The sequence below is a fragment of the Poecilia reticulata genome, chromosome 4 (genome assembly GCF_904066995.2).
Source record: "Poecilia reticulata chromosome 4, P_reticulata-male-v2, whole genome shotgun sequence".
Lineage (NCBI taxonomy): Eukaryota > Metazoa > Chordata > Actinopteri > Cyprinodontiformes > Poeciliidae > Poecilia > Poecilia reticulata.
The window spans coordinates 11999256-12021989 of NC_088833.1; the positions used below are offsets into that span (position 1 = coordinate 11999256).

Genomic DNA, 22734 nt, shown 5'->3' on the forward strand with positions numbered 1-22734 from the left:
GGAAGTACTATCTGATTTCCTGATTTTTGACAAGCGTACCAAAAATGTCGACAGTGTCTGATCGCTGTCAGTTGTTTTTTTTTTTATTTCACAGTCACAAAACATGAAGAAAACTTTACTTTCTCACACAAAATTATATTCTGTTCAGTACTTAGACAACTTAACCACAATATGCTGCACATTGACTGAAAAAAGGGGATTTCTTCTTCTAAAATTGAAACTTCCTGATTCCTTTACTATTGTTGCATCTTTCTGAATGAGCCTGTGGAGAACATTGACATATTTACAGGAAAATATGTGAACATTCAGAGCCTCCAAAACAGTTAAATTTTCTGTGTATGAAAACATTGCCTATTGTATTTCAGTCATGTTTGTTCCAAATATGGACAGTTTCCATTCACAGATGCAGTATTCAAAAGCTTGATTGTAAAAGAGCAAGATTCTCTTTCTGCTGCTCCATAGAACAACAAATAAAGCAGCAATAAGAAAATTAGACACCATAATTATGTTATTATAGGAACTCAAACAGAACTTTTTTATTTTCTTTTGAAAGATTTCTTGATGATGAAATGATCATGAGAGAAGCTTATGTTCCATGGAAGCGAACGTCCATCTTTCAAGAAATCGATTTATCTGACATTTCAGGAAAAGAAACCCAGTGTGGCTTCGCTTCTCAGCAGCGCAGCTTCCTGTTCTAGTTTTACCAAAACCACCTGGTCTAAGCTGCATTCACATCCAGCTTGAACTATGAGTTTAATTCATTCTTATTGCACTTTTCATGTTGCTGTTTGCACTTGTTGCAAATGCATAAGTTCTCCTGCTTAACATTATTCAGTTTGTTAAAGATTTGTTAAGATGTGTGCAAATTTAGCTCCTGGATTCCTTTAGTGGAGTTTGTTTCCTCATAATGAAAATATACGAATCAATACAGACTTTTCCTGCAATCATATGTCACTATTAGATTTCCTTGTTATTTGATTAACTCAGATTAACCACCAGTTTCCTGTTAATGCTAAATAAGACAACGACTCAGGGGTCATCCCTTCTGTTCTGACAGAGAGGGATCAGAACATGAAGCTGTGCAGTTTGACCACTTAGACATCTTTCATATTAAAGTCATATTTTACTGCAAGCAGCCCTACAGATATTTTACTGATACAGTAAAGTGTGTGTATGCTATGTTGCAATGGATATGAAAACATGTTCAGTGAAAAACCTGTTTGCTCCTTCTGTTTTTGCTGTTTTTTGTCAGCCTTGTTTCAGATAATCAGAAATAAATACACACTGGATAAATATGACCTGAGTAAATACAGCAACTAGGGTATGGAGCTGGACCAGCTGTGTGATGTTAGCTCTATTGCATGTGGGGTGTCAGATATGTTGTTTTCTCATTCAACGTCTCTCCCATTTCTTGCTCCATAAAGGTCAATAAGAGTCAAAAGACACATTTTAGGCTATATAATCTTTTAATTGTTTTACATAATTTCAACCATCATTTTCCTACTGGCTACAATAATCTGCACTCCGCTTACTGACACAAGCTGAACAGGTCTTGAATTATCAAATGCTGGGTTTCTTGGCTAAGAGGTACATCTATAACTATTAAACTTAGTAAAACCACACTGAATACTATAGCAGAAAACTGCTACTGTTTTGGAATTAAAGTAAATTAGGGAAAAGCCCTGGATAGTTATTTGTTTCTAAAATGCCTTTTTGATCATTCGCCATTGTCAAAACTTGTAAAAACTATTAAAGGTCTCATTTTTTTTCTGGAAGAGATACATAACCTTAAATATACCAATAAAGTTGGAACTTTTACAATATTTACTACAGATCCTCATTTAACTGACTTTTGTGTAACAGTTTTATACGAATCAGATTTTATTACCTGTAGTATGTATTTGGGTCAAGGTTTGCTGCAAAAGACAAAAATAGCCAAGCGTTTACAGTCAAATGTTTAAAGCTTGTAATGATTGAAGCATCAGAACCAACATAGTGAGTTTTATTACACTGTTTAAACTTAAGGTTGAACTCTACTTTGAGCTTAAGCTTCTGACAGAGTTTTATATGCAATAAAGCCAGTGCTTGTAACCACAATAGAAACAATTTACAGGTACACAAGAGAGTCATCTAAAAAAATGCTCTTTTACAGCAATTAGTGTCACTTCAGGTAAGGATGTGTCGGAAGCCTTACAATAAATGTCTTTCACATATCTTTAGCTCTTGCTGGGATTAATGTCACAGCAAGAGCTAAAGGAAGTAATTCATGAGTTAATCTTTAGTTTAATTGATTACTACGAGAGTGTCTTCAAAGGTCTGCCTAAAAAGTCAATCACACATCTGCAGCTGCTGTTGTCATTTTCAGTTTCCTCATCATTTACCATTTTTTTGCAAATCTCTGTTAAAATGGTCATTTCTTTTAGAACCAGCTCTTTTTCCCTTTAATTGTATTATGCATCTATGGACATAAGCGCGGTCTCTTGTAACTGAACAGCACTCCTTGTGCTCGCCATTAATATTAGGGACTTTTGAACAGAATGACTTTATTGCTCTTTTAAGATTGAATGAAAATAATCAATCTGAGAGAGAGCTATTGACATACAACAACTTTTCTGATGAGGAGTTAATGATCATTTACTGTATGTATGTTACTGGCATCATATGTATAGATCAAATTCCAGCAATCAGTATTAGAAAGAAGATAAGATGGTGTTTTTACTGTTCTTCATTTTGTTAGAGACCATTTCTTCAAAAGGAAGGTATACTTTTTTTTTTTTTTGGAGCAGTTGGAATTATTCTTTGCAGGTTTGTTGAATATTTTAGGATTCACCAATTTATTGGTTTGGCAAATTTTTATCTATTTTACATGTTTGCTGGGAGGTCATGGTCTGTGTTCAGATTTTGGAATAAATCTAGAATACGCTGAAGTTATACCCAAATATTCACAAATCCCTCCTTTGTACCTTAATGTTTAATTATGCCCTCTCTCCAGCTCATTTCCCACTTATTCCTTTATCAGCATCCGTATATATTTCTGTTTGGTTGCACACTGTAAACCTTCAAACTTTCATTGACCCTCTCCTCTGAGTGTCTTCCTTTAAGGAAGGTCTCAAGATGTGCTGAGGCATTACTCACAAACACAAGTGTGTCAGAGAAGGTGCACGGATATCTTCCAGCTGCTGAGGGGTGAAGTTGGCTGTCAGCACATTTTTACTTCACAGACTGGACTGAACTGACATAGGGTGAGTCTTAAATGTGCTTTATTGCATTATTTCATAAAATGAAGCTTGTCTCTTTTAGAAGCAGTTACATTGGAATTAGCCATCTAATTTGTAGTTGTTCAAAACATGTATTTTATGCCTACAGTGTGAGTAAAAGCAACTTTGACGTTGGTTATTCAGATGGTAAAGATGTTTGACGATGCTTTGCTTTCTGAATGAATAAAATTGTGACATTGGTGTTTAAACTGCAGTGTTTAAATATGTATGCTGCATCTTTTTTTCTGAAATTTGCAACTAGAAACACATTTATAGACAAAGTCAATCTGAATGTGAATTTTAAAATTTTTTGTCAAAAGCATTATTTTTTTGCTTCTATTTTTTTGACATTGGAGCAGTTGTATTTTCTGATGATGTGCTGAGTTTTAGAAGAGTTCCCACTCTTATTTTAAAAAGCAAAAAGCTACATACAATTGTAAATGTAACATTTTCCATAATTATTTTTATTTCTTTTTGAAATAGGTATTTTTGTTTCTAACTTTTTATTTACCACTCTTCTTAATCTTTTTGTCATAGGAATATTTTTTTTTCTGCTTATCATAAATTACCTTGGGATTTTTCCCTTTTCTTGCACATTAGGATGTTAAACACCTTAATTAGTTTCTTATTGGATTTGTAACTATAACCTTGTGATAAATTGTCTAAACTCACGACTCAAGTGTATTTTAGGACAACTAGTGTGTTGAAGTGAGTAAATGAGTTACATTTGGATGTAAATGTAACTCATTTACATCCAAATGTAAATGAGTTACATTTGAATTAAATCCTTTCAGGGCCCCAGGGAGGTTGGCATCTATTTCCAGTGGTTAGCAGGTGACTCATTAACCAGTGACATCTAAAGGCAAACAGAAGTGACCAGGTAACTTAGTTTGCAGATTTTTATGTAGTGGAAGGAAGCAAAAGTAACTGGAGATAATCCACACATGCACATGGAGACCATCCAAACTCAAACAAAGACAAAGGCCACAACTCTCTATTGCTGAGAGGCTCCAATAGTAACACTTGTAGTTGAATTATTTTAAAACAAAATTCATACTTTATATACCACTCTCCTGAAAATCTATAAAGTATCTATATTTGGTCATATTGGGATAGGTGAACATAACTAGCACTAACTTGCAGTAACTACATACTTATCAGATTGGAGGCAAATTTTAGGTCAAGTGAACAGATTTGTTCCGCGTGTGATCCTAATCCATCAACACAACTCACTGACATGCTTCTGTTTTTGTGTGGCTTCCTCTGACAGATCAACTAAACATCTGGATTCAGAAGAGACTTAAAGACAGAAAGATCCTAATTCAGCAATGGAGGAAAACACTGACAGTAATCCAGGGTTTATGCTGGCTGACTACGCCGTCTTTGCTGCTATGTTGTCAGTTTCCATGGCGATTGGGCTTTTTCAGGCTCTGAAAAAACAGCGAAGGGATGCAACTGCAGAGGCCTTCTTCACCGGAGGTCGGAGCATGCCGGCTGTGCCTGTTGGCCTGTCGCTCTGTGCCAGCTTCATGTCAGCTGTCCAGGTCCTGGGTGTTCCCTCAGAGGGATTTCGCTATGGCTTCAAATTCCTCTACATGTGCCTCGGACAAAGCATCAACTCCCTGCTGACAGCTTACCTGTTCCTGCCAGTTTTCTTTCGACTGGGCATCACCAGCACCAACCAGGTCACAATGAGCCTCCTCTTTTTTTGCACTAGTTATTTCATAAAGTGAACAGGAATGTGCTATAAGGTTGACCAAAGTAACAAGAACTGAATGTTAGACAAGAGGATTAATATTTTTTATTTACTTTTTTTCTTGTGACTATGAACCAAGTCATAGTTTATTTTGTGTTCTTATTTCATACAGCTCCGATGTATATCCTGATTTTCCAGTTATAAATAGTATTAGATTACAGTAAAGGTATAGGGCTGCGATATCTCTGATTAAAGTCCAGCTGATTAAATTCCCCTGTTGCTCATCAACACAGCTTAATATGTGAGGTGAGGACAGATGAAGGATGTGTGTTACCCTGTGATGTTCTGACTCCAACCATCTGCCTGTCACAGTATCTAAAGATGAGGTTTGGCAGAGGGATGCAGCTGCTGGGAAGCGTCCAGTTTATTCTTGCAACGGTAGGGGCAGCACTCTCACATTTCAATGCTCCTGAGCAGAATGTTACACATTATATCCGAGAATGCTCAGATTCACTTTCCTTTGAAGATTTGCTTGTAATGTGTTTCTCATTTCTCAGCTGCTTTACACTGGGATTGTCATCTATGCACCAGCTTTGATCTTAAATCAAGGTACGAGAGGGAAATTTGCTTTGCGTGGAAGAAATGAGGGAATGTTCTCATCGATTGATTTAGAAATCTCATTATATTTTTAGCATTTCTAAGATTTTTTTTCAATGGATCTTGATATTTATTTATATATTTTTTTAAACCACAAACTTGTTGCAGTGAAGTTTTAAGTTTTTAACCATTAATTTCACAATAAGAGAAATTCTTGTGAATATTTGCTTATAAATAAAACTTTTACCGTAGCGTCAAACACTGCAATTTATTTTTTGTCATAAAATGTATTTTAAATATTAAATGTACTAAGACTGTTATCACAGCTAAACATATCTCCATCTTTTATTTCATTTCAATGCCAGTTGAATTTATTTTTGTTGCTGTTGTTTTTTATATTTTGAAAAAGTAGCAAATATACTATAATAGTTACATTTATAAAGTGATAAGTTGCTTAAATAAATTAATCTTTGATATTAATAATCAAACCCATTTGATTTTGCAGCTACTGGACTCAGTATCTGGGTGTCTCTCTTTTCCACGGGGTTCATTTGCACCATATACACCACACTGGTAAGAACAATAAGGTATTCTCAACGGGCGTAAATACTTATGCAAACAGGGTTATTGCAACCTTTCTTACATTTAATGTTCTTCCACTGGGCAGTGCAGTGGAGCAGTTGTTAGCATTGCTGTTTTGTAGCAAGAAGGTCCTCAGTTCAAATCCTGGCCTGGCATTTTTCTGAGGGGAGCATGTTCTCCCCCTGCATGCGCAGAACCGTGTCTGACATCATTCCAGGTTTCTCACTCTGTCTTTCTCCTCTAATGTTTGTGTGCAGGGCGGCATGAGGGCTGTTATCTGGACCGACGTCTTCCAGATTGTTGTCATGTTATCAGGCTTCATGGCAATTTTCATCCAAGGGACAATTCTGGTTGGTGGTCCTGCACAAGTACTGGAGATTGCCAGCAATGGATCACGCCTTAATTTCAATGAGTAAAAGCCTTTTTGTATTTATTTGTGTCCATTTCGAGGTACAGTCTGCCATTTGATCATTTTAAAATAACAGTGATTATTACAGACGACAAAGATTAAAATCACTGATTAGAAATAACATTCCATCTCTCAAGCTCAAGCTATATTCACCACAAAATGTATTTAGTTTTAGGTTTCTAGTTGTGCTTTATTCTGTTCTTGATGTTGCTCCACAGTTTTGATGTCGATCCACGGAAACGTTACACCTTCTGGAGCCTCAGTGTTGGGGGCTCCTTGGTTTGGTTGTCCATGTACGGGGTAAACCAAGCACAAGTTCAGCGCTACATTTCCTGCCGATCAGAGAAAGAAGCCCAGTGGTGAGTGTTTTTATAAATAACTCACATGTACATCTATCCATTGGTAATTTGCTTCCTAGTCTTGCCTGGATCATGAGGACGCTGGAGCCTATAGCTAATGGCTAATTAACAGGCAAGAGGTGTAGAACTCCCTGGACACGTTGCTAGTCCATCATATTTGGACTAGTTAGTTTTAATTTATCTTGTTAACAGTACAAAAGCATGGAACATGGTTTGCAGATTCCAGAGAGGAGTGGAAGTTACTCAAGTGTCTGAGGAAATCTCAGTTTCCCAAAAAATATGGTTTTACATGTAAAATGTTGGAAAAAAAAATCTAATACACAGCACCACAAAATAATAACAACCATTACTGGAGAGTGTTATGTATTTGTCTTTGCGCTCTTTTGCCACATAGCTCTATGTTTTTGAATTTATGAGTTTTCTAGATTTCCTGTCATGCCTTTGTTGTTTAACTTATCTTAGTTAATCTGCTTGCACCTTGTCATTCAATAATAGATATGACACACATAACTGACATTTCTTTCCCCATATTTGCCTCACTTGACTGCTTAGAATCACACAGGATTAATTGTAATAAAGAACACTTTTTTATTTTCCAGGGCTCTGTTTGTAAATCAGATCGGTCTGTGCCTCATTGTGAGCAGCGCAGCAACCTGCGGTATTGTCATGTTTGCTTATTACAACCTCTGCGACCCGCTGAAATCTGGGAGGATTTCTGCACCTGATCTGGTATGCTGATGACTCTGGGCGAAGGCAGATGAATTTGTCTTACAATAACTCAAAAGTAGTGAAGTGTTTCAGCCAAAGTTAATTCAATTTCTGGTATTATTGAAATATGTCGTGGTTGTGCTCCAGTCAGTCTTATCCAACCACGTTTTGTAATGCAAAACAATAAGCTTGAAGTTAGTTCTGTTTTCTTGTACTCTCGGTTTCTAACTATTGATACCATGAGCAGGTTTATTTCCCAGCTATATATATAATTTTAGTGGTGATCACGGTTTCCTAAAGTATGAAATGCTTCTGTCAAAAGTTACACACTAACACTCTATTCTACTTTTCCTGTTCTGTTCTAATAAAGTACATGCCATTCTTCGTGTTGGACATATTCAGTAATCATCCAGGATTCCCAGGTCTTTTCCTTGCCTGTGCATATAGCGGGACTCTCAGGTATATTCACAATCAGTTTTTTCTTAATTCTGCTGCTTGATGCTCTCTGAATACACTGAAGTTTTGTAGATTACAATTGCAACTTTTGGGTGGTTCCTTGCATGGTTTCTTTTAATGTATCAGATATTATGGTTTAACATGGGTGGATGTAACCTCTTCATGAAACATTGTGCATAATCCAACATGTAAGAAAAGCTGAAGGCCTTTGTACTTTTACAGAAAAAAAATTATTGTCTCAGCTTAGTCTTATTTATTTCAGCTGACTTAGTAGTATTTCGATGAGCTGAATCCAAAAATCCATTTAGACAAAAAACTTGGATTTAAAAGTGAACTTAGCATAAAAACGTGACCTGATTGATAGAAATGGATGTTATTTTTGGATTCAGTAGAGGATGTTTGTAATAAATCAGTTGTCAAAAGATAAACTATTTTCAAAAAAATGTTTTTGTAACCCTGTGTTATTTTATTTAAGTCCTCTTCCTATTGCTGCTGTGACACCCAAGGAGCATAAACATTATTTTTTAAACTCTTATGACATCCCGAAGTGAAATGATTGCCGTGGTTTTTGACAGCACTGCCTCCACGAGTATCAACGCCATGGCTGCAGTGACGATGGAGGATATACTGAGGCCTCATCTGCTCCAGATGAAACAGAAGAAACTAGTCCTGGTTTCCAAAGGACTGTGTAGGTTTATTCTTACTAAGCAAGTGAAAATGATTTCGATTTCGGCACCACTTCTTAAAATTAGTGTAAAGACTGGTTGAAAAGTCTTAGAAGCCAAAGACAGGTCTAAAATCCAGCTGAAAACCTTAATACTGGCATCAAGCTGCTGGAAATATAATGCTAATTGAATTTAGTTTATTGGTGCCAAATTAAAACAAATGTAATCAGGAGGTTTTTTACAAAGCAATATCTACCAGTTTATGTGCAAGTGCATAAAAGTATGTAAACGAATCAATCCCATTCAGAAAAGATTCAAAGTAATCATTCATATGATATTCATCTTTCATGCCACCAGGAACAAAACATATTTTCCAGGAAAGTACAACCTTCTACTGATATCAACTCTGTAACTAACACAGAAAGTATTAAAAAACAAATATTTCATTTCAGACATCTTGATGAGTTCAAGTTGACCTTTCATGTTGAACTTGATCAGACATATCTAAGCTGTAAACCACTTCTTCCATTAAACACACAAAGTAAGTCTAATAGAGTAAACATTTCTCCTTCTCTTTCTTAAAGCATTCCTGTATGGAGTTGGATGTATCACTGTAGCAGCTCTCTCCTCCTTCCTGAACTGGGGGGTTCTTCAGGTATGTTATACAGAATTATTTGCCTCACAACACGAAGCTCCTGGGTTCAATCCCAGACTTCCTGTGCATAGTTTATATCTTCTCTTCGTGTATGTGTACTCCAGCTTGCGCCCAAAAAAAGGTTATCCTAGGGTAAGAACTGACCTGATAAGCCCATTGACCCTTGGAAAAAAAATCTCCCACAGAATGGATGAATTAAGTAAATAAACAAAACTGTTGTGAGTGTGATGCTTGCATCCAACCAATTGGTTGTATTATTGTCTGATTTTAAATAAGTTTCAATCAGTTACTTTCATCTTCACTCCTGGATTTTAATTCATTTTGTTTTGAACCCAGAATGTTGCTTGTCTTCTTTCCTCAGGGTTCGTTCACTGTCATGGGTGTGGTCAGTGGTCCAGTTCTGGGCGTATTCATTTTGGGAATGTTTGTCCCAGGAACAAACAGGCTGGTGAGTGTTTGCCAACCCCCTTAAAAACTTGTGATTTACAAAATACAAACCCTGACCTTGGTGGTACTAAAAATACAATTGCTCCCACTAGTCAAGTCAAGCAGAAAAAGGGCAAAAGCAAGTAGATTGTGCATCTAATCCCGCTGGTTTCCCCCAGAAAAACTCAAACTCAGGTACAAATTAGTTCCTGTGTGAGGGTTCTTACATAAACCAGCCAGAGAGACAGTGAATGGAATCCAAAATTTATCTGAATTTATTACAAAAAAGTTCAAAAATAATTAAACAATGAAGAACTGGACCCAAAAACTGAGGTCAACATAACAAACTCCAACTCGGGTAGTAACACAAAGAACTCAAACACAAAACTGACCTAACAAACAAGACATAAGGGGAACTTAAATAGTGGCTGATCAGACCACTGCTGACACACAAGGGGTAATTTAAACATACAAAAACTTAAACAAATGCTAATCAATACAATACCAAATCTTTATATTAAACAAACATTAGAATGAATCTACCAAATAGAAGAAACATTAAAGAAATGGTCAAATTAAATTAAAGAAAACCAAATTTCCCCGTCCCCTGGCAAACAAATGGAATGACCCACTGAGGAGGTTTGCCAGCCATATATGGATGTCAATTAGCTGGAGCTCTTCTGTGACCCTCCAGCAGCAGCTCCAAAGGAAACTGGTAACTCAAAACAAATTTATTAATTTGTTGCATTTAACAAAAATATAAAGAACTGACAAATAAAGTTAGCTAAATGTGTGCACTGCAAATAGTTAACTAAAAAGTCAGGCTAATGAAAATAATTTTCAAAAATAAAAATCTAAACTATTCACTAATTAATGTCTAAATTAATGTAAAGGATGAACAAAACAAACAGTTACCATTCAGGTCTGTGTGACAGTAGGGTCAGCTGTCACATCCTGCAAGAAAATTTGCTTTAAAAATCATCAAAAAACACATTTAAAGTTTTTATTATTTTTATTGTTATTATTATTATTTGTTTAAATTAGCTACTACTACTTCTGCTACCACTTGAACTTTAACTCTGCTGCCAACTAGTGGGTAAATATAAAATTCCATGAAAAAAAAATAAAAAATTTTTGAAGGCAGTCTTAGATTAAATAGGTATATTAATGTATGTACAGGAAAAAATAAAATATATAATTTAATTGGTACTGATTGGAGACCTATTTGGTCCTATTACTGCAGGGTAGCCGGAAATTTAAACTCTGAAGGTGTGACATGAAGTGAGGTGACGCTTTTTAACCCAAACCTTTAAAAAAAACAAAACTAATGCAATTAGCAAACTACTGACTATTAAAATTTCAAACATGGTTTGAAGGCTCAACTGGACCCCATAATCCGTGCAGGGTTATGTGTACAGCAAACTGTTTTACTAGACAGATTTTCAATTGCATTTCTCTGTGTTTTAAATTAAACACTAAAGTGTTGTAAATGCCACAATTTGTCTTTGCCGCTTTCCATCCCACAAAGAAGGTTTTCTTGTTCATTAACCCGACTGTTGGATAGGAATTTCCTTTTTTATGATGTACAATCAGAGTAAAGGTAATAATTTTCAGACATGACCTCGTACACATTGATCTCAGAAGCTGTTCGTAGTCATATTAACAGGAAGATGGACTGACTTCCTGGTTTCTTTTTTTAGAGTGATTGTTCTTCTGTATGCTGCTGAAGTACAGTCCAACGACTTTTTGAAATCAGGCCTTCAAGGGTTTATTGGGTTTTCTTTTATGAAAAGAAAAGAAAAACAGCATGCTGATGGGCTGAAAGGAACAAATTCATTTTTAGACACTGTTGGTATATTCAATAACACTGCAGCCAATTATTAGGGTATTTTATTCTTTATTGCAGGGCGCATACTCTGGAATATTGGCGGGATTCTGTGTCTCTCTGTGGCTGGCTGTGGGTTCAACTCTTCACCCACCCAGTGAGGAGACAATGGGTGTCCTGCCCAGCTTCACAGATGGCTGCAGCTTTGCTAATGGCACAAGAAACAACAGCTCTAACCTGGATGAGGTTTCCATCTTGACCCCACTTCATCCTAAACACCAAGGGTTAGCAGACACAGTTTTTCAGATGTTGATCTATTTTTAATCATTAAAAACATAAATCTTTTCTTTTAATCTTATCTTAACTACTCACATAAAAGGTTTATGACTGCTATACACAGACTGTGTAGAGATATTATGATGAAAAAACATATAAAATGTCTTAACTCTTTTGTTGTTGCTTTTGTTTTTTGTTTTTCTAAAAACAGTGGCCTCCTCAACTTCTACTCTGTGTCTTACCTCTATTTCGGAGCCATGGCCACCAGTTCAGTCATACTGGTGGGACTGATAGTGAGCTATGCAACAGGTAAAAAGATAACGAGTGTTACGTAAGTCAATGTTGTGAAAACCACAGGGTCACTCTGACACATTGAACCAAATCTTTCCAATTTTTTATTGCAAATGTATTCACATCCCTTGAAAATATCTTTGTAATGTTACAACCAGACAACATCTGTGCATTTTGAAAGAGTTTTATATGTTTATATGTTGTCACAATTACAACATTATAGTTATACTTGTGACGTGACAAAATGTGAAACACAGTGGGTGTGAATATTAACAAGACTATGTAGCTCATGTCAGTCCAAAATGATAAGTCAAGGGGTTTTACACAGAGCTACTAGAAAAGGATGAAATGTTTTTTCCTTTACGTTATATGCATGTATGAACAAACTCTCATGTTTCTATCGCACACAGGGCCAACAAAGAGGAGTCAAATAAAAGAGGGGTTGCTATGGTGGGACCTGAATAAAAAGGAGATAGAGATCTCGTCAGAAAGCAGAGTAATCTTTTTTTTTTAACAGAAATAATTGTCTAATGAATGGATGTGCCATAAATTATTCCCTGATTATTTATGTAACCATTTGCATCTATTTATGTCCCTCTCTATGCTGAAAAGGTTTAGACATTTCAGCAGCTTTTATAGATCTCAGACATGCTTTACATTTATGACAAATGTCTTTTAAGAGCATTCATTGACAGTATCTCTGTTATAATTTTTTTGTCTTAAGACCGATGTGATATCCAGGATGTTCCCCTGCTTCGTTCAGAATGCATGCAGGAATACACAACAGATATCTGCAGTTCACATGGGAAATAATCAGGTAAAGAAACCAAATGTATGGCAAAACTGGTGTAGAGTTGTTGGAACTGTTTGTCAAGTTTAAAAAAAAAATTTAATATTTTAATCAGTCAAGTATTGAAAGGTTTTTTTATCTGTTTTTCAGGAGGACAAATTAATAGACAACCGAGTGGTGGTTCCTTTGAAGAGCCTACCCAGAGACGATGTGCTGTAAATGGAAAAAAAAGAGGATGTAGTTTTTAAATGGTATTAACCTCCAAATTACTCATAGCGAATATTGGAATTTCCTCTGTAGTAGCAGTAAAGTTTTTTTTGGTTTTTTTTTACCTTATCATTTGAAGTTTCAAAATCCTGACACACATTCAGAGTCATTGATCTTTCAAAGAGCCATAAATATAAATAATATCCAGTACAGTAAAATATGATGAAAGACTTTCATTTCCTTCTGGTATGTACTGTTTTGGGAAAGATGTGCATCTGCAATGTGTCAACACGAGAATGATGGGAAGCAGAGACAACGGTTTAAATCAGTGTGTACGTTTGCCGTAATTTAGTGATGGTTTCCTTATTTCATGCTCTGTTATCAGGGCTTTGTTTTTTTCCTGTTTTTTTATTATTGGAAGCAAAGTGGGTCACAGCTTCACACTCAAATGTAAATGATGAGACAACATGGTCATATACAAAAAATCAGTTGACACGTCTTTATTGAAAACAGTTTGGGTTACTTTTCAAAAAATATATGTATAGTGAACAGTAAAATTAATATTAACAAACACACAAAGAGCAGACTTGAATGACTACTACATGTTTATTTTGTATAAAGTTACCATTTTAAAATTTTTGATTTTTTTGAAAATAGTGTTTTCTTCCTCATATTTTTTAATTATATTACAATTTCCAATAGAGTTGTCAGCCTAAACAATTTTCTATTTTGTTAAGTTTATGCTGCTTGGAAAAGTGCTTCATTGTACAGAAACCTCAGCTTCATTCTCAAAATTCGTCCATGTTTCTAAAACTTAATCAAAGCAGGATTCTCTCGTGTTAATTATTGTCTGCACACTGGAAATTGTTTGTGATAGTTTTTGTGTTACTTTTAAAATGATGGGGTTAATAAAAGTAACACAATAAGGAATGTGTCAGCACTTGAATTTACAGTTTATTCTTTACAGTTTAACTCATCCTAAAAAGTTAGAACAGTGTATTTAATCATATCCACTTAGTAATGTAAAAGTTTCAAGGACTTAAAATTTTTACCACTTTGTCACTATTTAATAAATTTAGATCAATTTCTCAGGTTCCTTGAGAATCTAAAATAAATGTGGTTAAATGTAAAACTTAGTTTTAAACTGTTTTTTTTTTCTAAAACAATCCATACCTGGAAACCACTTATCAACCTGTGCTTTGTGACATCTTAAATAGAAATACAATTTACAACTACTTAAGTCATTTTATCAATATGCTAGAAAAACATTTAAGTGATTTGAGGTTTCTCCTCCTGTATAGAGCAATGTGGAGCTTTTTAATAACTTCTAAAATTTTTAAATTACATTTATTCAACTTTTTTCTGCATTTTACATCAATTTTAGTAAACCTGAATATACTTCAAATTTAAGTTTCACGTTTCTACAGTATTTTTAAAAGTAACATTTGGTGTATGTGAAGGAAATATAAACTATTTATGAAAGAGATGACATGTTAGTTTGCTTCATAGTACACGTGATGTTAAGGAAAGCAGCTGAAACCATCATGGCTGCCAGATACACAATGAGTACACCAAGTACAAAGGCGGTTCATTTCACATGGTGTTCTTTTATTGCATTTTTTTAATAATTCAAGCATTCAGACAAAACATAATATCCCCAAACACTCTTGCCGTAAGCTTTCATAAATCAAACTAATGTTGTGAAGATTGTGCTTCCGTGCACGTTGGTCCTGGATCCTCCAACTATCTCCGTGCTGCTGCGGATCGTCAGGCCGAGGCGCCTCACCAATCATCCGCGGCCCTGTTCGAATCCTCTTCGGCTACAGCACAGTCCAGGCGCTGCACGCCAGGGAGCGCCAGGTCCCTTTCGTTAAGTTTTTCCAGAAACGAAGAAAGGAGTCGTTTGTTTAAATGGTCCGTCAGCGTCCTTTCTTCTTCCACCCGCTGCTTGGTCACGTTTGTCCCCGGCTCCACTCCTTCCGCCTCCGTGTCCACGCCGAGCTGCAGAGGCGCCGAGCGCTGCTGGCTCAAGGGCAACCCGTTCGGCTGCTCACCTTGCCCGGACTCCTGCTCCGTCCAGCTCCCGGCGTCCGCCCCGGATTCTGTCTCCATTTGTGATATCAAGCTGGTCTGCAGGGCAGCATTTTCCAGTTCTTTGAGTCGTTTGCTGTGAAGGCCGCAGGCAGGCGGTTCATTACCTGCCGGGATGTTATTGTTGTGAGGGGGCTCACCAGTTTGCTCCATCATGCTCTGCGTCAGTTGAACAGCCCATAGTTCCAATGGACTGGTCGGAAGGAGAACTGACAGGTATCGCCGTCTAGTGGATTGTAACAGTACTGCAGCTTTACAAAATTAGAAACTATAACTTGTATTTTTGTGTAAATAAACAAAACAAATAAACATACAGGTTATTATTTTCTTTTTTGCATTTTTTATATTTGGAAGTATTTTTTATAGAAGCATCCTGTGAAGTTCGTTTCCGCCAATATTTGAAAACAAAAGGACTTGGATCTCATAATGGCTATCTCATACTTGTGACCTAGCTCTCAAAACAATAAAATACTCTTTATTATAATATAGCATAGTCAAAATAACACGTTTCTCCGTCACAGCGGCAGAAACAGGTTCCCACAGCCATGGGATTTTACAAAAAATATTTGCCCCTTAAAATTATCTTGTGTTGTTGTTGTTTGGTCATGGTAAATGTTTTAGATTATCAAGCAAATTTGCACTATATACAAATATAGTCAAATATGTTTTTAAATTATTATTAACTAATCTAGCCTTATAGAAAAATTAAATTGGCCTCCATGGTTTAATTCATAAAAAGAAACACAACTGCATTTTTGGTTCAGTGTCACTGTCTGATTTTAAGAATTAAAAAATCACTAAAATGGAGCCAGTCTGAAGGAAGCAGGCAAAAAAATATTCAGTTTTCGTTTTATTTGGGAGCTTACTGGAAACCATAACACCTTAAACTGTTAATGGTTCAATGGACACATCTGTAAATTTGGTAACAAGTTAGCAGGCTTAAAATTAATTAAGACATTCTGTATAGGGCAATCTAAGCAGCATCTTTACGTTATTTTACAAATAAAAACAACGAGCCACAGCTGCCATGGGAATAAAACTGTGTTGAAAGATGTTACTTGTAAGTAAAATGACGATATAAGGAGATTTCTGTGATTGCATCATTTGGTCTGATAATATCTAATGAACACCAGTCAATATTGCTTTTTACACATTAGAAAGTACATATTTCACATGTTTTATAACATTTTGAGGTATATCTGTTAGAAAATGTGAGCCAGCTGATCTCTCCATGTCTCTTCTGCAGATCTCTGAGCTAAAAGCAGCTCGTCAGCTGCATGGCATCTGAAATCACATCCAGAGGAGCATCTCTATGATTTACTGTGTTACCTCAAAATGTAACACATTTTAAAAGGAACCTTTGGTTCCCAGTTAAAACAAACTAAAGAACCACAGTTCTTCCAATAAGTTAGAAACAAACTTATTGGCTAAAATAAATTATTTTTAAACTTCCATTTCTCAGCGGTGTGAACTATTCTCAATGTTCGCTTCGAACATTTGACTGCTTTGACTTTCCGTAGAACAGAATGTGTTTCCATAGCGACCATTTATAGCATAGACCCGGGAGCGTCTTTGTAACGGTACCAGGTAACAAAATGATGTCTGTAAACGCCCTAGGACACATGTAATATATACGAAGTGAGTTGTAAAAAAATGCAATATTATAGATTAACATCTCTTTAGCCACTCAAAGCGACACAGATCGTTAGCTTTCAGCTAACTTCGAGCTAATGATTAGCGATACAGACTTAGCTAACACAGCTGTGAAATTAAATCTACAAACTGTAGATATTTCTTTATGCTTTCGTTTCTTCTACTACTTAGAACAAGTGTGAAACGTTGCTTGTTAAGAATAACATTTACTGGATTATAAATAAGGAAACAACAATTCTGATAAATTACTATGAAAACAAGTCTTTTTTCTTCCTTTCGTTTTTCCTTTCTTTCAGGGCAACATGTCCTTCAGAGATTTAAAAAGTAAGTGAAACCTTGTATTTCTCCACCTTTAATCTAACAAACATTATTTTGCTGCAGATGTTAGAATAGAACTGAATTTGTTTGTGATTTGGCAGACTTCACAGAAATGATGAGGGCCTTGGGCTACCCTCGCCTCATATCTATGGAAAATTTCGTAACACCAAACTTCACCCTAGTTGCAGAAATCTTAATATGGCTTGTAAGGAGGTATGTTTCAGCTTTTAAAATCGAAATGCTTCATGTAATAACAACACTTCTGCTCAGATAGCTCTTTCGCCTTCATGTGGTATTTTCACATCCGTCATTGTTCCTTTCAGTCGAAGTATTTCTTCCAATCCCGATTAACAAATAAAGAGCTGTTCTAAAAAAGTCATTGGTTCTCATGTTCTTTTCTCTTTCTTTGTAGATACGAGCCTCGCGTTGATATTCCCACTGATGTGGACACAGAGTCAGACAGAATATTCTTCATTAAGGCTGTGGTTCAATTCATGGTGAAATACTATTTGGACAGATAATATGTCCTTAACTGTAGTTAACTAAAGTCCACTCTGTTTTAATCATTGTCTCACCCGGTTGCAGGCTACCAAGGCTCACATCAAGCTAAACACCAAGCATCTCTACCAGGCTGACGGCTATGCAGTGAAAGAGATGCTGAAGATCACATCGGTGTTGTACAACGCCATGAAAACCAAGCAGATGGCTCTGGAGGATGCAGTGGAGGAAGATGGCAACAAGTTCAAGTTTGATCTTGGCTCTAGGGTGAGGTGCAATTATCATTCAAATTTTATGTGTTGCTGATAGTCCACTAACTTAATTAATTAAATGTCAGTTTTAAGAAGAGTAAAGAAAAGAAAAAACATAAAGGGCATATAAGAGTGCTTTACATAGTTAATAAGACAGTTAATGTAATGTGCAGTCAAAATAACTTTGTCTTTCTAATTGGTAAACAGCGTTCTGTCTATGTAAACCCATCCAAATGCAATGAGTCTTTGGAATGGATTGAAAATGTAGTTCATTAATATTTATTGTAAGAACTCACAAGAACTTCACCTAACATTCTCAAGGATTTTACAATACTTTTAATGACTCATGGAGTTGATTTCTTGTCGTACTGGTTGTGTTTCAGTGTCAGAGATTTTAAACTATTTAAACAGCAGGAAATGCTGTATCTGATATTAGTGTAAATCAATTTTCTTTAAATTGATTTAGTTCTTTGGTTGCAGTATTCTCCTTGAACATCAATTTGACACATACCTATTTGCCAAGCCTGCACACTTTTTTTTTTTTTTTTGCACATTGTCTACAGTGTCTGTACTTTTCTCATGTTTTCTTTTCCCTGAAATAATTTAGGTCTTTAATTCCTTTGTTAAAGAAGAAAGAGTCAAATGTGAGTCAGCTGATCTCTCCGTGTCTCTTCTGCAGATCTCTGAGCTAAAAGCAGCTCGTCAGCTGGCATCTGAAATCACATCCAGAGGAGCATCTCTGTATGATTTACTGGGGAAAGAGGCAGAGCTCAGGGTGAGGCAAAGTTGGTTATTGTTTCATAATAGCATATTGGTAAAAAAAATAAAAATAAAGCTTGACTATTTTGAGTTTAGTATCGGTGAAGAGATTTTACCTGCATGATGGATATGTTATTCTCAAGCTTCTTTAAACTCAAATATGACTGAAATGTTGCGAGTGGCTTCATTGCTCTGAAGTTGACATAATGTTAAATCTCTTTCTGCAGTCATGCAGAAAGAGATTTAACACAGTTTGATACATGAGTGACCATCATTAATGCTTTTATTTCGTCTTCACTTTTCTGGTGCTCGCAGGAAATGAGAACTGCTGCCATTGGTCGACCTCTTGAGATTAATGAGACAGAAAAGGCCCTGAGAGCTGCTATTAAAGAAACTCTAGTGAGTATTCTGAGTGTTTTATCTTTTTAATCCCATTGGTTTTCATCTTCATTCGCTTATGTACTTTAAACTGTGATTGTGCTGTACTGCCTTTGTTACTAGGAAATTGTCGAAAAGATCAAAGAGATGCTTAGTAATGTCGTCTCAGACGAGACCAGTCTGGACGCCAAGATAGAGAAGAAGAAACAGGATCTGGAGAGGCATCAGAAGAGGCTGCAGACTTTACAGAGTGTCAGGTCAATTCTATTTTTTTTATTATTTTTTTTTACATTTAACCATCTTAAGATTTACAATTTCCATTTGAAATAAGTCTTGAAACAAAACCCACTTAAACATTTCTCAAATTGTGTTTGGATTTTTCAGGCCAGCATTCATGGATGAATATGAAAAGATAGAAGAAGAGCTGCAGAAGCAATATGAAGTCTTTGTGGAGAAATTCCGAAACCTCACCTACCTGGAGTCACAACTGGATGAGTACCACAGGCTGGAGCAGGACAGGTTTGAGGTGTGTGGATGGAATAGATATACTATGTGCAGTAGAATGCTTAATCCTCCCTTTAAAGATATATTTTAAGTGATGCAGTATTTGCATCTTTCTGCCTGCCTGTGTTTCTGTTTTTCTCATTAATTCCTTGGATATTTTGCTGCAACATTGTCTGAAACTTGTAGATTATATTTGAAATGACTATATTAAGACTATATTGTAAAACTATATTAAGTTTTACATTAAATACTTGAGTCTTGTTTCCAAGTGTCCAACTGGCTCTTCATCTAAAACGGGGTTTCTTGCCTACGCATTAGGAGGCTGAAAACTGCCTGAGGATAATGCAACACAAACTAAGGGAGGAGGAGAGAGATCTGATGAAGGGCTCATGTGAGTTAAACAAGAACCAAACCAAGCAGAATTAAAACACAACCTTTTTTTTCCCTCCGTCTAAACATTTTTGTCTTTGCGCTCGACAGTGAAAGACTCTGATTCTGATTTGGATGTTCCAGAGGACGAAGGGTCAGATAGCGACCTTGAAGAATCTCGTCCATCTAAGCCACAGCCCTCAAGAAATGCCCCCATGGCAGGTATGCAGATGGACTGCTGCCAAGTTAGTGATAAAAAAACTAGTACCTTTAGAGAAAATTGGAGAAAATGTATATTTTTAATTCTCATTCATCTCATCCCATGATAACCAGTTTATTCAAAAATACTTTGAGAGTTTTTCATTTAAATTTTTTGATACCATTATGCACAGCATTCCTATATTTATTTTAGTCTGCGTCATCAAGAAGAATAGAGGAACTTCCAGTTGTTCCCTCTAGCCTCTTACATATTTAAATTATATTTATTTAGTTATTTTGATTTAACAGGTCCACCTAAAATTCTATTTTTTATTAAACATGGTTTTCAGAAAACTCTTTCTGTCCTAAAAATTCATAATTGCTTGTGCTTTCTTCTTTCTGCGAAGGAAGAGGAGCACGGTTCATTGGTAACATGCAGGGTGATGACAGTGATGAGGTAAGTGATGTTCTTATCTTCACACTGATGCTCTTTTTACACAATGTTTCTGAAACCAGGCTACATTACTTCCTGTTTGCCGCCAAATTCTGTCAGCAGGGCTCAGTGTGAACGATTTTCCTGTTAACCTTCATTTAAAGATTGTTCTGTTATAAACTCTGACCAGATTTACCACCTTCTTTGGTTTCCGGCGTATCTCTTCATTTGCTGTTTCATCAGTCTATGTTTCCTTTTGCTATTTTCTTGTCATTGTCGCTTGGATTTTAAAGGGGCTTTTAGCAGTCTCCAGAAGGTCAGTCCCTGAATCCAAAAAACAGCGGAAAGGAAAGGTTTGTTCAGGAAAAGGATTCAGTTAACCCTCATGTCCCCTGTATGTATTAGAAGGAAACATCCATTTGCAAATTTCCTATTTGACCCTAATGTTGAAAAAAGTGTTGCCAAAAATGGTTTATAATATTTTTAAGGAATTGTGCTGATATTTGTAATAGTTCTAATGTCTGGGGTGAGAATGTATTTTTCCTTCAAATGCAACAGATGCTATTTTTTTCTTTTCAACGTTTCTTGTGATATAGGAGTAAAACCTTGGCAAGGTTCTGTGTTTAGTTAGAATAAAAACATGTTTTTTTTATTTTTTTTATTTTAGTGGTTCCACAGTGTGTTTGTGTGTGTCTAGTAATCCAATTTTCCTGGAAAAATATAGTTTGACCTGTTATATCATCCAACAGTTACATGATAGGTAGACTTCAACCTTTTACTTGTTGATGTTGTTATTGCTGCTTGCTTCCTGTTCCAGAGTGATGACAGTGAGGTTGATGCAGATGAGGATGGTGAGGAAGACGAAGATGAAGACGAGGAAGGTGAAGAAGAAGAGAGGAGGGAGGAGGATGACACCTTACAGGTCCTGTTGTCGAGGAGTAATCGACCTCCTAGGGGAGGAGTGAGACCGGCCCTGCCGGAAGAAAGTGATGATGACTTTTGAGTTGGGGACACAATCATGAGCTGTGCACTTTTTTATGTCCGAGCTGAACTCACTTCTTGGAAAGCTCCACTATAATTTTTATTTGCAGATATATTCTCTGTTCTTTGATATTTATATAATCTGCTGACAAAAATAAAATTAAAACTTCTGTTTTAATTTTTGTTCTTTTCCAAATATGACAGTTCTATAAATAAGTTATCTATGTGGCAGTTTGGACATATTTTGGCAGGTTTTTTTTATTGTATGCTGTACTTTCTAAGGGAAAATATTTGTGACTATTAAACAAATTCTAATTTGAGCTCTCAGTAAATCATTTCAAAGGAATGTGTAATAATAGGATACACTCAGCAGTACTTAGTAAGAAAAGAAATAAAGTTTGAATAATAATTTATCTGAAAAATGTTTTCTAGGTTTTTAAATTGGTGGATTCAAACAGATGTAACTTACGAACATTTTCCCCCCCAAAAATTAACATAGTCTAGTTTTTATTGTGGCTTTTTTGTAGTTGTTTTTACCTGCGATGGTGGGTAAAAATCTAAAAAATAAATATGGAGGATTTATACAATTGAAACTAAATATTTACTTATATAATTAGTAGTAGGAGTGCCTTTCAACTTTTTGAGAAAGCTCAAATGGTCACGCAAGCTTCGATTAGGTTGATTTAAATAGGGGGCCCTGCTGCAGCTGATGACGGTGTGAGACATGTTGACGCTTAGTGACGGCTTCTTCGGAGGAAATTACTAAGTGACCGCTTTTAATAATAGTACTCAAGTAAAGGCCAAAATAAATAAATAAATAAAAATATAGTGCTTTTAAAAGTAATTTTCAAAAAGTTACTTAAGGAAAATTAGCTTTTACTATTCACCTCTGTTTGTGAGAATCAGCCAGTAACAAAAGGTTTAATGTTTTACATTTTTTATTGTTATTGATGACAGGTTGGATAATTTTAATCTGGTTCCTTGCATCGAAAAAAAAACCTAAGTCTACTATCTTACGTATTTAAAAAGAAATATGAAAAACTAAACGGATTGTAGTATCTTCGTGTGTTTTGTTTTGTTTTGGGCTCATTGACATTTATCA

The 22734-nt window shown here is 35.9% G+C and overlaps 2 protein-coding genes across 6 annotated transcripts; both read left to right on the plus strand.

Annotated features, from left to right (window-relative positions):
- The first annotated feature begins 11 nt into the window (after positions 1-11).
- slc5a5 (solute carrier family 5 member 5) lies at positions 12-13770 on the plus strand. 2 transcript variants are annotated; one of them, XM_008406761.3, is made up of 18 exons: positions 12-3242; positions 4052-4137; positions 4528-4942; positions 5326-5391; positions 5511-5562; positions 6056-6123; positions 6390-6544; positions 6760-6900; positions 7500-7629; positions 7979-8067; positions 8640-8752; positions 9314-9384; positions 9746-9832; positions 11717-11919; positions 12123-12220; positions 12613-12698; positions 12927-13019; positions 13143-13770. In XM_008406761.3, exons 3-18 carry the CDS (start codon positions 4586-4588, stop codon positions 13209-13211), a joined length of 1878 nt encoding a protein of 625 aa, XP_008404983.2. In that variant the 5' UTR covers positions 12-3242; positions 4052-4137; positions 4528-4585; the 3' UTR covers positions 13212-13770. The 2 variants fall into 2 exon arrangements, with proteins under 2 accessions (XP_008404983.2, XP_081462350.1); XM_081606224.1 differs by lacking the exon at positions 4052-4137.
- Positions 13771-15386: 1616 nt separating this feature from the next.
- Positions 15387-21952, plus strand: cluap1 (clusterin associated protein 1). 4 transcript variants are annotated; one of them, XM_081606226.1, is made up of 14 exons: positions 15387-15506; positions 17240-17267; positions 17363-17474; positions 17674-17758; positions 17847-18026; positions 18690-18785; positions 19085-19168; positions 19271-19404; positions 19532-19673; positions 19970-20042; positions 20132-20242; positions 20626-20675; positions 20945-21004; positions 21469-21952. In XM_081606226.1, the coding sequence occupies exons 2-14, from the start codon at positions 17246-17248 to the stop codon at positions 21652-21654; spliced, it is 1335 nt and encodes a 444-aa protein (XP_081462352.1). In that variant the 5' UTR covers positions 15387-15506; positions 17240-17245; the 3' UTR covers positions 21655-21952. The 4 variants fall into 4 exon arrangements, with proteins under 4 accessions (XP_081462352.1, XP_008404985.1, XP_008404987.1 ...); XM_008406763.3 differs by lacking the exon at positions 15387-15506 and adding an exon at positions 16795-16928; XM_081606225.1 differs by lacking the exon at positions 15387-15506 and adding an exon at positions 16798-16877.
- The last annotated feature ends 782 nt before the right edge of the window (positions 21953-22734 follow it).

Excerpts from the sequence above, each read along its gene's own strand:
- slc5a5 (XM_008406761.3), top strand. The coding sequence starts at position 4,586 with ATGGAGGAAAACACTGACAGTAATCCAGGGTTTATGCTGGCTGACTAC. Across the intron at positions 6,124-6,389 it reads GCACCATATACACCACACTG|GGCGGCATGAGGGCTGTTAT; the intron begins GTAAGAACAATA and ends GTTTGTGTGCAG. Across the intron at positions 9,833-11,716 it reads TCCCAGGAACAAACAGGCTG|GGCGCATACTCTGGAATATT; the intron begins GTGAGTGTTTGC and ends TCTTTATTGCAG.
- cluap1 (XM_081606226.1), top strand. The coding sequence starts at position 17,246 with ATGTCCTTCAGAGATTTAAAAA. Across the intron at positions 17,268-17,362 it reads GTCCTTCAGAGATTTAAAAA|ACTTCACAGAAATGATGAGG; the intron begins GTAAGTGAAACC and ends GTGATTTGGCAG. Across the intron at positions 19,169-19,270 it reads CTGCTATTAAAGAAACTCTA|GAAATTGTCGAAAAGATCAA; the intron begins GTGAGTATTCTG and ends CTTTGTTACTAG.